Here is a 15,474-nt window from a genome sequence, read left to right as displayed (position 1 = left end):
CCACAGACTTTTCAGCACTCTGTCAATAAAGTTTTGTGGGAACTGGACTCCTGCTTTGTATACATTGATAATGTGGTGGTCATACCATCATCCTCAGCAGAACATGAAAGACACCTATGCATAGTTTTCCAAAGGTTTGATGACTACTCATCAATCCAGCGAACTGTACTATTGGTGTTAATAAAGTGACATTCCTTGGACTTTGGGTTTATGCTACCAATACTTATCTAACAGCTGAGCACATCACCACACTTATAGCTTATGCGGCTCCAAAAACATTGTGTGAAGTGCTTTGCTACCTGGGCCTCATAAAACTTTTACCATCGTTTTTTACCCTGAGCTGATGCAGGCCAGGTGCTACTCCATGCTGTTCCTCACTTGCCCCAAATTACATTGCACCAAAACTGTCACTTGGATTGATGATCTGCAGGCAGCATTTGAAGCCTGTCAGACAAGCCTCAAGCAAGTTACCCTCCTTGTGCATCTAATCCCTGATGCTCCGCTCGCAATTTTCTGAGATATCTCATCCCACTCTGTTGCTGCTGTGCTACAACAGATCAGAAATAGGTACTGGCAGCCTTTGGGTTTCTCCTCCAAGATCACAGAGAACCAGCACTCTTGGCCACCATTTTGCACAGAGCTGTTAGCAGCTTATGAAGCAGTTTGATGCTATTATGATTATGTATATACATCAGCCACTGACTTCTGCGTTTACACAGCCACAAAGTAACTATCCCCCACCACACAAATCAACCACCTAAATTTTATTTAGCAACTTACAACAGACATTCGGCATGTAAGAGGTTCGAAAACTGTCACCGCTGATGTCCTGCCTAGAGTGAAAAGCATTTCTTCACTTGTGAATCTCACTGAGATGGTAGCAACGCAACATGATGACAAGGAATTGAAGGACCTGCTAAGGGCAAGACTGCCCTGCACTTATGTCACAAGCCACTGCTGGGCACAGAGAAGCTCATATACTGCAATGAGGCAGTAGGATGACAGCAGCCACATGTATCTGCCCTTCTACAACTGAGCCGTAGTAAAATTTGCTGTTTCAGAGAGCGTGCCGCAGCGCGTAGTGTAAAGCAGTCGCCTTCCGTTTCTGGTGGTGGCGCCGCTGTAGCAATCGCAGCTTTGGTGTCTCCCTCTGGTGGAAAAGGGGAAAGGTTGCCTTTTCACGTGCATTTAAGAGGCATGATAAGCTCGCTAGGGGAAGTAAGTCGGAGGCAGTAGGTAAGCCTGGGCAGTCTGTCAGCCTGGGTGAGCCTGGTCAGTTGATCAGCCAAGTTAGTCTGGGTCAGTCAGTGTGGGTCAGTCTGTCAGTCTGAGGCAGTGAGTCTGGGAGGTGGGGGGGGGGGGGCAGTCTGTCGGTCTCAGTGAGTCTAGTCAGTTGGTCAGGCGGAGTGAGTCTGGATCAGTTACTCGGCACCGGTTGCTGGTCTGTCTCTCGTTCCCATTTGTGTGGCAGTCAGTGTCTGTCTGTCATCTGGAGTGCTAGTATGTGTTAGGCCGCCAGCCTGCTCAAATTTGTTTAGGCAATGGGCATTGGCGGTTGGATCGATCGGTTGATCGGTCACACACTAGGACACAAGATGACTTGTCTGTCTTGAGTGTCGGCACATGTGAGGTCACCATGGCAGTCCAGTGGGCAGCGCTGTATAGCGAGGGGTAGTGGCTTTGTGGCCGACATGAGAGCAGGAGGAGTCAACCTATGACATCAGTCTGCCAGGTGCGAGCTGCAACGCTGTGAGACGGGAGATCGGCGTGCTTTCCTGCATACGTTGAAGCGGCTGGCAGCAGACGGTTCGGGAGAGCGTTTTGGGGGTCCTGCGCCACGTCTTCGCCAGACATCGCAGTTTTAGAAGTTAAGTGATTTGTGATATGTTGTTTCATTTACTTGTTAAATTCTACTTGTTTTCTTGGTCAGTCTCTCATCCCCATTTGTTAGGCAGTTAGCGTCTGTCGGTCTGTATGTCAGTCTGCCATACGTTAATAGCTGCCTCTGTCATGTTTGTCGGATTCGGTGTTAACAAATTTATTGCTTAAAGGCCGAATTCTTGAAATATGTTTCTACTTTGCTTATCATCTTGGGGGGTGGGAGCATGTTGTACATTTTATGTAAGTCTACATTTTATGGATAGTCATTTTAGGTTATAAGCTTGCCACCTTTCCACCGTAAGAGGCCTTTTTTAAAAAAATTTCACTTTCAGTGGCAAATAATTTGAGGGTTGTACCATTTCCATTCCTCTTACGGGGTGCGTAGTTTACATGTTTGTATGAGTTGTAAAAATTTTTGTTTAAAGTAATCTGGTGTGTTGCAGATTTGCATCAGTATACTCTTTCAGAGGTGGTTGTGAGCGGTCATGACTACAGCCATGTTGAAGGGGAGCAGGCAAGCTTCTCAGCCCGAAGGCTCCTATTGTTAATATTGTTCTTGCCTCTAAATAAAACTGTAGCTTGATATTTCGAGTGTGTTTTTTGCTTATAATTTAAATGTTTTAAAAAGGCTTTTAGGAATAAAATTCACATTTGTTAAATTGTGACTTGATATTTCGAGTGTGCTTTTCTACTTATAATTTTAAATCTGCTTTGAAAAGGCTTTACGAATAAAATTTACATTTGTTAAACTGTGACTTGATATTTCGAGTGTGCTTTCTGCTTATAATTTTAAATCTGTTTTGAAAAAGCTTTTAGGAATAAATTCACATTTGTTAAAGGTAATTTTCCATCAGTTACTTCCTGGCAACTACTTCCACACTCAACTAGCGTGATTAAATGTGTCAATGTTCTTGATGAATCACCAGTAAATAAAGTAAATTCTTTAAGAAACGATTTTGAAAGTTTAAATTTTATGGTTCAACGATGACAGGTTTTCAATTCTCTGCGTGGACTCAGACATCCACAGCATTTTGTGTGACCCAGTAACCAGAACTGCCATATATGGACTCAGGCATGCACTGCCTGCCCGTGTGCAAAGTAACATGGCATGTACGAGCTCCACACGGAAGTTTTTGACATTCCAAAGGCTCAATTTTTTTTCACACACACACACACACACACACACACACACACACACAAACACACACACACACACACACACACACACACACACACACACCTGGACTTGGTAGGACCTCTGCCAGTTGGACATAGCTACTGGTACTGCCTCGTGGTGCTTGACAGGTACACCACGTGGCCAAAGGTATTACCACTGGAAACACAGAGCTGCCGAGAACAAGGTGCATGCCTTCATCACTGGTTGGATTTCATGTTTTAATTGTCTCCAGAAAGTGACTTCTGACTAGGGTACACAGTGGGAGGCAGAAATCTTTTGTGCAGTGGCCCAGCTGTACGGGATACACCTGACAAGGACATCATCATATCACACAGCAGTAAACGGCATTATGGAGTGCCTACACCATTCCTTGAAGGCAGCTATAATGTGCTGTGTGACAGACTTATGGATTGACATCCTCCTGGTAGGGCTGTTGGGTTTGCAAAGTGCATTAAAAGAAGACCTTCAAAGACATCACCAAACGAAATGATGTATGGTGAGCCTCTGTGTCTACCAGGAGAGTTTTTCAAGGAACAACCTTGCCCCCTTTTCCCTACTCAAATTTCCTCACAGAACTTGGAAGCAAATGGAGGCCATGTGACTGAGCAGAACAACACAACAGAAAACAGGCTGCCTTTGTTTTCAAAGATCTGGCAACAACGGAGCTTGCTTTCCTCCAACATCCTAAAGGAAGTGGCTGGTCTGCAGAGACAGGTCGAGGATATAGAATCAGTGCGTAGTGGGAATGTCCGTGATACTGATAAGTCGCATATATGTACAGTATTTAATAATCACTTTCTGAATATAGCAGGTGAACTAAATAGAAACCTAGTCCCAACAGGCTCTTGGAATATAGCAGGTGAACTAAATAGAAACCTAGTCCCAACAGGCTCTTAGAAAAAAATGTTCCGAGACTGTTACCTGAAATGCTCTTCCATGATACTGACAAGAGGGAGATTGAGTTAATAATTAAATCACTAAATACCAAGGACACCTCATGGATATGACGGGGTATCTAGCAGAATACTGAAGTATTGTTCTATGCATGTTAGCCCAGTACTTAGCCATATCTGTAACTTTCCCTTTAGGAGTGGTCGGTTTCCTGACCGATTAAAGTACTCGGTAGTGAAGGGAGACAGTGATAATGTTGACAATTTTAGACCTATTTCTATGCCATCGGTGTTTGCTAAAGTTATCGAGAAGGTTGTATATACAAGGTTGCTGGAGCATTTAAATTCACATAATTTGCTGTCAAATGTTCAGTTTGGTTTTAGAAATGGTTTAACAACTGAAAATGCTATATTCTCTTTTCTCTGTGAGGTTTTGGACGGATAAATAAAAGGTTGTGAACGCTAGGTGTTTTCTTTGATTTAATGAAGGCTTTTGACTGTGTGGACCACAAAATATTACTGCAGAAGTTGGACCATTATGGAGTAAGGGGAGTAGCTTACAATTGGTTCGCCTCTTACTTTAAGAACAGAAAGCAGAAGGTAATTCTCCGCAATATTGAGAGTGGTAGTGATGTTCAGTCCCAATGGGGCACTGTTAAGTGGGACATTCCCCAAGGGTCGGTGCTGGGGCCACTGCTGTTTCTTATTTATATAAATGATATGCCTTCTAGTATTACAGGTGATTCAAAAATATTTCTGTTTGCTGATGACACCAGCTTGGTAGTGAAGGATCTTGTGTGTAATATTGAAACAGTATCAAATAATGTAGTTCACGAAATAAGTATGTGGCTTGTGGAAAATAATTTGATGCTAAATCACAGTAAGACTCAGTTTTTACAGTTTCTAACTCACAATTCAACAAGAACCGATATTTTGATCAGACAGAATGGGCATATTATAAGCGAGACGGAACAGTTCAAGTTCCTAGGCGTTCGGATAGATAGTAAGCTGTTGTGGAAAGCCCATGTCCAGGATCTTGCTCAGAAATTAAATGCTGCTTTATTTACCATTAGAACAGTATCTGAAATAAGTGACAGTTCAACACGAAAAGTAGTCTACTTCGCATATTTTCATACGCTTATGTCGTATGGTATTATTTTTTGGGGTAATTCTTCTGATTCAAAAAGGGTATTTTTGGCTCAAAAACGGGCTGTTCGAGCTATGTGTGGTGTAAGTTCTAGAACCTCTTGTCGACCCCTATTCAATAGTCTGGGAATTCTGACATTGCCCTCACAGTATATATTTTCTTTAATGTCGTTTGTTGTTAGCAATATTAGCCTATTCCCAAGAGTTAGCAGCTTTCACTCAGTTAATACTAGGCACAAATCCAATCTGCATGTGGAATGCACTTCCTTGACTCTTGTGCAGAAAGGAGTGCAGTATTCTGCTGCATCCATTTTCAATAAGCTACCACAAGAACTCAAAAATCTTAGCAGTAGCCCAAACCCTTTTAAGTCTAAACTGAAGAGTTTCCTCATGGCTCACTCCTTCTATTCTGTCGAGGAGCTCCAGGAAGAGCTAAAAAATTAAGCAAATTCCAGTGTTACATTGTTGATTTTCTTTATTTAAACTTACGACTTGTCACCTGAAAATGTTTTTTTATATTTCATTTTATCTGTTTCTAATATCGTGTTATAATTTCATGTATTGACTCGTTCCATGACCATGGAGACTTCTCCTTAATTTGGTCCCACGGAACAATAAATAAATAAATAAAAAAAAAAAAAAAAAAAACAAAAAAAAAAAAAACATAGCCAACTATGTAGAGCACTGGAGCTGCTCTACCAAGACCCACAATCAGTTACAAGACAAAATGATAGAACACTCTATCTCCACAATAAAGGAGTAGTAGAAGCAGTAGTGCCATCGATCAGTGCAAGCCAGCTTATCTGAGTGTGGAAGACGCCGTCGAAATGCTGGCCATCACAAGATGCAGAACATCTGCCACCTTACAGCTGACAGCATTCCCATGTCATCCGGCATAGTGTCGCTCGTCTGGAAATTGACCAGACACTACCTGTCCAGATCCAGCAGTCACCTTGAAACACCAGCCAATCCACTGTTATCCAGCCACAACAGGAACACAGAAATAGAAAGTGAGGTTCTGTTTCGACCCAGCAGACATTCTTAGTCCAAGTCAGTAAAAACATTTTTTTTCTCTTTCCCTTGTAGGGGTGTGGCGTAGCAACCTCAGTTCGCAGATTACTCCACACATATCCATAGGCAATGTTGCAAACAATCAATGTTGGGAAGACTGCACTCTCCAGTGGTCCTGCCACGGCACAACATTGATGTGTGGGTCACCAGATATGCATTATGTAGCAATAAAAAAGGAGACTATAGTACTACGTGTCGCATCAGTTGTGTATCTTGTTGTTTACTTATTAATGAAACATGTTTATCTGAAAAGTGTACCATTTGTTAAGTACACGTAAGTTTATCCGAGTGTTGACAATATTTTAACTTATTATCCTGTTGGGCCTCACATAAATTTTACACACAGTGTTTCGTATAGTATACTGCCATTAATGTCCACTTCTGGTAAGAAAAGGTCATTCTCGCTTGTTGTTATTTCTTTGTATGATTAAGACTTACATTGTCTGGTGAGAACCAGCTGAACACCTGTTCAGCAATCAGTTGAGCTGTGTGTGGTAGGTAAGGCTAAGTTTCAAACGGGTTTCTTGATTACGACGACTGTCATCAGCAAACATTATAGTTTGTTCATTAATGTACTTGAAAGATAATTTATTCTGGTTAAGAACAAGACCACATCCAGTACCGATTCTTTAGGGTTACCCACATGTTACATTCCCCCACTATGATGTTAGTTTCATTCCTGTGACATAGTCTGTCCAGCAAAGACTCCATCCATGTCAGAGGGATACCATGATATTTTAATTTGCCAAGTAAAATTTTGTGGTACACACAGTAATAGGTTTTGACAAGGTCACAGAACATACCAACTGGATAGTTTTTCTTGCTTAGTTATGCTAAAAACTTCACTGGCGACATCTTGTATGGCTCCCTTTATGGAGAATATTTTACGGAAGCCAAAGTGAAAGCCTACTAGTTGGGTTCAGAAAAATGAATCAGTGTGCTATCATAGGCTAATTTCTCTGAAACTTTTGAAAAGCCTGGAGAGAGTGAAATGGGTCTGTTAACAGAGGTTGTTTGCCTCTGCAATTTTATAGATGGTGTTACTACAGCTTATTCAAGACTGGGGGAAGGTTTGAAGGCAGGGCATGTCACTCAGACCCTAAGATGAAAGGGACCTACCTGTTTTGAGGATAATGGGAGACCTTGCATTTTTTACAGTTTTAATAACAGATGAGAGGATATTAGAATACTGGTGGTATTGGAGTTTCAACTCTTAAATTTAGCCTGGTCTGTGCAGTTTTACACAGGTTTGTTTTAGGTGAAAACAAGATTCAAAGTGCTGTAGAAATACGTTTAAGAAAGAGTTAAATATTACAGCAACGCACACTGCCTTATAAATGTGCTCATGGAGCTCTTCTTATTATTTGTCTACATGCTGTGTTGAGTCACTGTTTATGTTTCTGTGATACCTTCTTTCTATGATCTGAACCTAACTGGTCAGCATTTAAATCTGGGCCAGATAAACCACTTATTACTGTTTTTATACATACATCACTGAATATATGTGAACTTACCTTGAAATGTAATCTTATATCACAAAGCCATAGAGGCTTCTTTTTAGTGTAGAGAACAGCAAACTAAATGAATTACTCTTTGAAGAGCCACTGGACACAAATGGATCCTCACATCGAAGCACAGCAAATGTTGAATACTTGCCAATACACTCCACATTCACTATATACAACATTATTTGACTTTTCACTACTGGAACAAGTAACCAAATATCATCAGAAACTTACTTCCTGTGGTCCTCCTGTTTCATCATCATTCTTCTTCATTACGAGCTGGGCGTGACCACCTGGTACAAGCTTCTGAAATACTTCACTGAAGTATTTTGATACCTGCTTGAATGTGAACTCTATAGCTTCATATTTACGTTGCTCCAAAACTGACATGAGTTCCTTAATTTTTTCATCTCTGAAATATAAACAATAATTTTACACTAACAAAGCAAAATGTTTGCTCAGATAACATGAAACTACTGTACAACCTAGTTTCTACCGACACTGACATGTTTTCACAACTTGGTGCATATAGAGTGTAGAGAATGGGATTACAGTCTTGTTACTTGATTTATCTATGTTGCAGTCATATATCACTGGAAGTGGTCAGATAATCAAAAGTAGTAGAAAAAGTTATGGTTTACTCTGATTTAACGTTACATATTGTAATAAATGCTTTATGATACAATCAGAAGCAACAATTGCATGTTTCTTTTTGTCTAATCCATTCTAGATGTTGAACATCGTGGCTGTGATAAAATCAGGGGCAATGGGCAATGTGCTTGAAAAATGAGAGCAGTCACCTTATACTTTTTCTAAAACTTTTCATTTTCTCATGAACCAGCTTTCAAGCTACTGCAGGCCCATTATCAGATAGTAGGTATTTACAGCAACTTTTTATGGAACAGAATGTCTGAAACTAGGAGCAGAGGTGAATACAAAAGTGATAAAACAATTACATGCCTGCAATGTGAACTCTCTATTGCATGTTAACACTTCGAGGACTGGGCTCGGATGCTGTTTGACTGGCTGATATCGTGCTTTTTCAGTTTTTCTGAATTTTGTGTACCAGGCACTACTGCACAGAACTAAGTCTGCTTACTGAATATGAAAGAATAGTCTTTTTTTCCCTACGAAATGATGCAACGAAACACAGCCTTTCCTCAGTGACAATATTTTTTATATTGAAGGAAAATGCATTCTTTTCACACAAACATTTTTTCCATCTTTTGTTTCCAAAAAGAGATAGGATTAGAAGTTGTCAGTCCTTTATATGAAACTGTCTTTGTCAAAAACAGACCCCACACACACACACACACACACACACACACACACACACACACACACACACACACAGATATGACTGCAGTCTCAGGCAACTGTAGCCTTGCCCCGAGACTGCAGTCATGTATGTATGAGTTGCGTTTGTGTGAGTGAGTGTGTGTATTTTTGACGAAGGCCTTATGGGCCGAAAGCTTTATTTGTGACAGTCTTTTTGTTGTGCCTATCTACGACTCAGCATCTCTGCTATATGGTGAGTAGCAACTTTCCTTTTCATAATTAGTATCAATTAGTATTTGTTCAGCTTCAGATCTACATAGCTAAGTGTGCAATCTATCATGCCCATACAGAATTACACACAGAATACTGTGATACATCAGTATTCTGATGTGTTACTTCGTATGGATACAAAAGGAATTTCATTATATATTGATTGAAACTAATCATAAAAAGAAATTTGCCTACAGAAACAACAAAATAAAGGACAAATTGTAAATACAATTTTGTTATTCTGAACTAGTTATGGTTGCACTTGATACGAAATAAAAAGTTCCTGCAAATACCCACCATCTGATGAGTCTGTAGTAGCTCAAAAGTTGGCTAATGTGCAATTTAAGAAAGTTCTAAGAAAATTATGAAAAGTTTTGTTGAAATTTCCATTCAAATCATTTAGTATAATTTTTTGTTGTATTCTTAAGAGAGAATCGTTCTACTGTCACATTTCAGAGAAAGGATGCTGGCTGGCAGCAGTGTAATCATAAAATCATTTCATAAAAATGATCTCGAATGGTGCTGGACTGTGGTGTGATAAGGGTCAGCTGCTGTATAGCATCTATGCATGTCATCTACTGCGGTTGAAGTAGGATTGTTCCTTCCCATAGCCTGTATCTGTGACACTGAAATACATGCCAAAATTATTTTGGGTGCCCCAGTACTCTACCCACTGCCATTGTTGCCTTTCATTGTTTTGCAGTTACACATAAATAGAGATTTTTTCTTTAAGTTCAGCAGTACAGATGTTGGACTGATGTTATAACGACACTGTGATGAAACACAGCTACTGCTGTTACTTATTATTTTTTGAACAAACACAGTCCTTACCTTAGTTTCCCCCATTGTGTCTTCATGGTCCTAATTGTCAGACACCATGTATGCAACATCCTAAATAATGAATGATTTGAGTAATTCCAGCCAAATCATCAAGCTTCAATGCTAAAGATTTGCTCCAACAAACGAGGTTGAAATGAAGAATCACATTTAAATTATAAATGTGGCCTGGTGTCAATTTCTCTGTCAAAAACGCACTCAAAATATTCCTTTCAGTCAGAATAAATTGATGAGCACTATACAAAGTTTCAAAAGATTCCATTCATTCCTGAGTAGTGGTGAAGTTCATGTCAGTACATGCCTGAGCACCATACTACATGAATAATTTCAATTTTTGCTTTTTTTACTATCTCTCTGCCCTCCAAACAATCTTCGTACATTATTTTGATTCACTGGCACTTTCTCAGTATACAGACCTTACTTGATATTTATTTCACTACACTCCTGAATTGTTTTTGCATTAAAACAAAAAAATGCATATTAAGTTACTGAAATCACTGTAAAATATGGCATGTGGTAGTGACGGCTGTCACCCAACAAAAATTTTTCAGTTGATAGGATATGTGGGACAGAATTGCTGCCTCAAGATGCTCTCTTTTCAAAAAGCTATTTTCAAGTGATATATGGCTGCAACATAGATAAATCAAGCAACAAGACTGTAATCCCATTCTCTACACCCTATATGCACCAAGTTGAGAAAACATGTCTTTCGTGCTTAACAACACAGATAGAATGGAAGTAAATGTATTTGTTTATTGTGATTAAATATAGTTACACTATGAAAGGATGGACAACAAAAACATGGCGCATCGTAGACTGTTGAATGTAATGAATTTAGCATAGTTTAGTTTTGAACGATGATCACTATTTATGTTAATCGTGTTTCAACATTACCTAATGGAATCTTTCCAGAATCATATTCCTATTAAACCATCCCAAAAAAACAGAAGAAATCTAAATACTAGAAAGATGGGTGATAATTATAGGTAAATGATGGAATGACAGCATAGTGGGAGAACGTTATACATGGAGATTGATGGCAAAGGTGATGCGGACTGCAGTATTCTTCAGATCCCGAGCTCGGTCAGCATCAACGTATAGTGAATGAACTTAAAATTTTCAACAGCACCTCAATTTTTCAAGCAATTTTTGATAGGAGAAGGATGTAGACTGCAAATGTCTACCTTGGTTACATAAATTGGATGTGCAGTGTGCAAGTTGAATTAACAGTGACAAGCCAAGGTGTGAATACTAATGTAATTAATGATAAGAACTATTTCCAACAGGATAGCATTAATACATGAATGTTATTAATGAAATAGGGTTAGCTAATACAAATGACACTAGAAACAACTGAAAGAAAAAATTCAAATTTGAATGCAGACACTACATTGTGAGGTGCACAAATGGACAACAATACTGTTAATATCGTACAAAAGGATAATATAACTAACCAATTTTTATGAGAAATAAATCAAGAACTGAAAGCAGATAATTGACAGCTGAGAGTAGATTTGAACAAACACCTAGATGAATAATGATAAAAATTTGAGGGCAGATATAAACATTTGAAAGCAAAAATTCCTGAAATGTTGGAGTATTCAAAAAGAGCTATTTTAAGAAACTACAAAAAAACTTTCGTTAAGCTGATAAGATTAGGACTTAAACTGAGCTGCTTCCATATACATAAGTCAGCTTAAGTGTTGCATGAGATCACTTTATGAAAACAAACAAGAATACAAATTTGTATTACAAGGGGAGCATATTATTAATATATACTTATATTATGAGGGGAGGGTATTATTAAATCTACTTTAGAATAGTTTATCATACAGCATCAAAACACTTACATAAGCGATACAACATGGTGAGGAGGTTGGGGGGGAGTTAACCTACAATAACTGAGTCTCTCTCTCTCTCTCTCATGCAGCACATGAGACCCACTTAATCATTCTTCTTTAAATTTTGTATTAATTACAAATACTGTTGCAATATGTGCACAAAAACTTACAAGAATTCATGAACTCAAGATGCTTCAAGAGCAACAGGAAAATGCAAAGCAAACTATAATATTAACTAGCATGAACTTTTCTGAATTCATCATTTTATAATATCAAAGCCATGTTATCACATGAATAAAAAATAATTTTTTCCTAATATGAAAATGGATACTCACCCCCTGTCGAGTTCTTCTTTGCGCTTCATTAATTTTTCTTTCTGATCTGAGAAACTCATAAACTGATCCAGAGCCTTCTTGTTAACATGGCTGTATTTTTTTAGCTGGCTGTTTGCTTTCTCCATTTCTTTAAAGAGCTGCAAAAACACACACAAAGTTTAACATGTATATAATATAAACAAAATACCATAAGTAACAGCACAAAATTTGCGGAGAGGACAAATAATTGTAAAATGCATAATTCCTGTGTATCAGAAATGTCCCGTACAAGACATTAAAGTAGATATTTTCAGCTTGTCTGTGGTATGTAGACTTCATAGCATGTAATGTTAAAATATCGATGTTATATGAGCTGTAAAACAACGTACTTAAACAGGGTGTATACGTGGACAAGGAAAAAAAATTCCCGGATTTTTCCTGGTTAAAAATACACTTTCTCCCGGATGACAGTATATTTTCCCTTATCAACCCTTTGAATGGTTATGGTTTTATGCACGGGCGTACAATTTCCAGGCACTTTAGAAAACGAAACTTAGGAAAAAGACATGTTTTGGAAATATCTTTGATGTGCGGCAACATGTACGCTGCGTATTTTCGTATTACGAAAGCATAAATTGGAATTCCACCAAACAATGCATGTTACTTTCCGAATCATTGAAATCGAGATTTCGATGTGCTTTTGTAAGCCGTTCGTAGCTCATGTCACATGATCTCGCCAGCCGATGACAGCGGATATTCACTTGATGTAGTCAGCCAACAGCAACATCACTGTTAAGTAGCATAAACAGGGAAAGTTAATAGTTTAAATTAATATACATAGTGTTGCTACAAGAAAAGAAAAGCTTTCACATATAATATTGGTCTCAAGCTGCAAGAGAAGCTAAGCTTTCGCATATACTGTTGATCTTTTTTGCGTGTGTTACGCTTTAAGATATCTCACACAAATGTGCCAGTAAAATTTTTAATAATGACGTAAATGTCTGAGCTTCAGGGTTCGAAATTCTTCTAAATGGCTTGTCATCAAAGAGTTAATTTTTAAATAAGAATCAAACGCTCTGTGATTTTATAAATTCATGGTACATTCTTGCACATAGTTCAACTTACGTAAAAGGATATTTACTTTGAATGTAGCGCTTTTCAAGCCACTATTAGCAATATTTTCCTGCGACCTGTTAGAAATAGGTTCGTTTCAGCAGTTGCCAGGGAGCGCAGATAACAGGCGACACCACGCTTGGGTAGCTATCATGATGTAGGAAGCCCCTATGTACGTACGTGTAAAACATTGAAAGATCATACATTAAGTCATAAAAGAAACAAGACACCAGAGGATACTGCAAGAGCATCAGAATTTCGTGAACCATATTAAAATGTCCAAATTTAAAGTGCATACAGGGCACATTCGTATGTCCAGATTCCCAATGAAGTAGACCTCGACCTGATATTAAGCTTTTCAGTGTGGCTTTTGGGATGTAAATTTTCTTGAAGTACCAGTATTGTATTATATCATGTTTGGTTCTTTATTGACATAATGCCATACGTGCTACAAAATGAAAACGTGCACTTGAAATGCAGCGAACAGTTGAAACTAGCCAGTACTGTGGAAAAGATTAACAAAAGTCAAATTTCTTTAGCAAACAGACAAAAATAACTTCATTGCTCTGCAAGGCGATTAATGCTTGACCGTCAGAAAGGTGGAAATAAAATAAAATCTGAAACTAATGACATATTTCAACCTTTTGTAATTATGTGAATGTGTATTAATTCACTTGATAGTTCCCCAGCCACAGATACCCGTTTTGTTTTCATTTGACGTGAGAGTAAACGAAGGGGAAACAGCAAAATCACTAAATGTAAACACGGGTCACGTGGAGACTACCCACTATAACTCAGACTGCTCTGCGCCTCAGCCCAGGTCTACGACATTTGCGAACCGGGTCGATACTAAAAAAATCGAATTTTCAAAATATGTTCATCTCGTAGCGCACATCTTTCCGAAAAGTCTGAAACAGAAAACATATGTACTGGAGGAAATGTAAGACATTTTATTTGGTCGCAAGTATGCCAAAGCGCAGTGCCACGCCTATTCATAAAGCATTTTTCTACCACCCGTCCAAACTATATTCAGGAGAGTGGAAACTGAAATGTCCTATGGTGCCTCTCCTGCTCCCAGTCGGCCAGTTTAACAGCCTGCCCCTCTTTTTAAAAAATCTCGCAATTAATAGCGGATGGGATTATTTGTAATCTAGAGAACAAGAACTCTTCAGAAAATCTGAACTCTTTATTGCTTATTAGTTAATAACTTGCTGTTTTGTGTGACATAAAATTAAATACAGGCTACATAAAACCAATAAAGACTAGAGAAATTATGCATTTCTTCAATCCTTAGCTCCTAGAATTTTTTTTTCTCTAATCTTGCTACAGCTTTACATGGTGTCCTTTCTTTTTTGCGAAAGAATCTATTACGTCACCAAAATTCGTCAAACATTTTGTTACATGAAAAATCGAAATGTCGTTATCTAATACTGAAAAAGCTGTTCATACAAATAATACCCAAGACTGGTGTGGTTTCTCAATCCGATTACGTCTATTTTGTCACTGTCTGCTAGATAAAACAAAATAGGCCTTTCTAATATGGCAGCAATTTTGTAACACACCAAATAAACGAGACTGTTTTGGCACAAATGGCCATTTTTATAACACGACAGAATATAATCCAATAAGTACCAATATCAAATGCCTATTAAACCTACTACAAGCAAAAAACTTTATGTTAGGAAATAATTTCACATTTCATTCATACGCACCTGCTTCTCAAGCATGAGATCGAAAAGTAGTATTACGAAATTTTTATATAAATTTGGAATAGTCTTATTCTTCCATAATTTGTGTGATGTCCCCGTTTCTTCTCCTTCCTCATTCTAACAAACAATCTTGTCATCACCAATTCTGTAGCTATTGCTGCCACTGTCAAAATTTGTTTGCTGATTAACTTCATTAACCCTGCCAGAATCACAGGTTTAGTTACCCCGCGATTATTTTCCGGTTAGACGTTATTACGTGTTCGAACAACACATTTTCCGTGTTACTTCCAGAATAGAACTGAAGCGGCTGCTAGCCGGGGACTGTACTACTGGTCCTTACTAGTGGAGCGATCTGGCCAAAAATTTTCTGCCAAAATGACATTTTCTTGGATACACCGAGAAGATAATACGTAAACTTTCTCACCTGTTATTCCTGTCAGTC

General features: G+C 38.5%; 1 protein-coding gene across 1 annotated transcript in view; it reads right to left on the bottom strand.

The window, feature by feature from the left end:
- LOC126178550 (structural maintenance of chromosomes protein 3) overlaps positions 1–15,474 on the bottom strand; it is a 190,674-nt gene that overhangs the window by 31,087 nt on the left and 144,113 nt on the right. Inside the window, exons 22-23 of the mRNA XM_049924540.1 lie at positions 12,232–12,368; positions 7,905–8,082 (exon numbers count right to left, since the gene is read on the bottom strand). Coding sequence (XP_049780497.1) covers positions 7,905–8,082; positions 12,232–12,368 — 315 coding nt within the window. The remainder of the gene's footprint in view (positions 1–7,904; positions 8,083–12,231; positions 12,369–15,474) is intronic.

Source organism: Schistocerca cancellata, chromosome 1, assembly GCF_023864275.1.
Source record: "Schistocerca cancellata isolate TAMUIC-IGC-003103 chromosome 1, iqSchCanc2.1, whole genome shotgun sequence".
In the NCBI taxonomy this organism is placed as follows: Eukaryota; Metazoa; Arthropoda; class Insecta; order Orthoptera; family Acrididae; genus Schistocerca; species Schistocerca cancellata.
The sequence above is the reverse complement of the archived record's forward strand: the minus strand, read 5'-3'. Positions and strand labels throughout refer to the sequence as shown.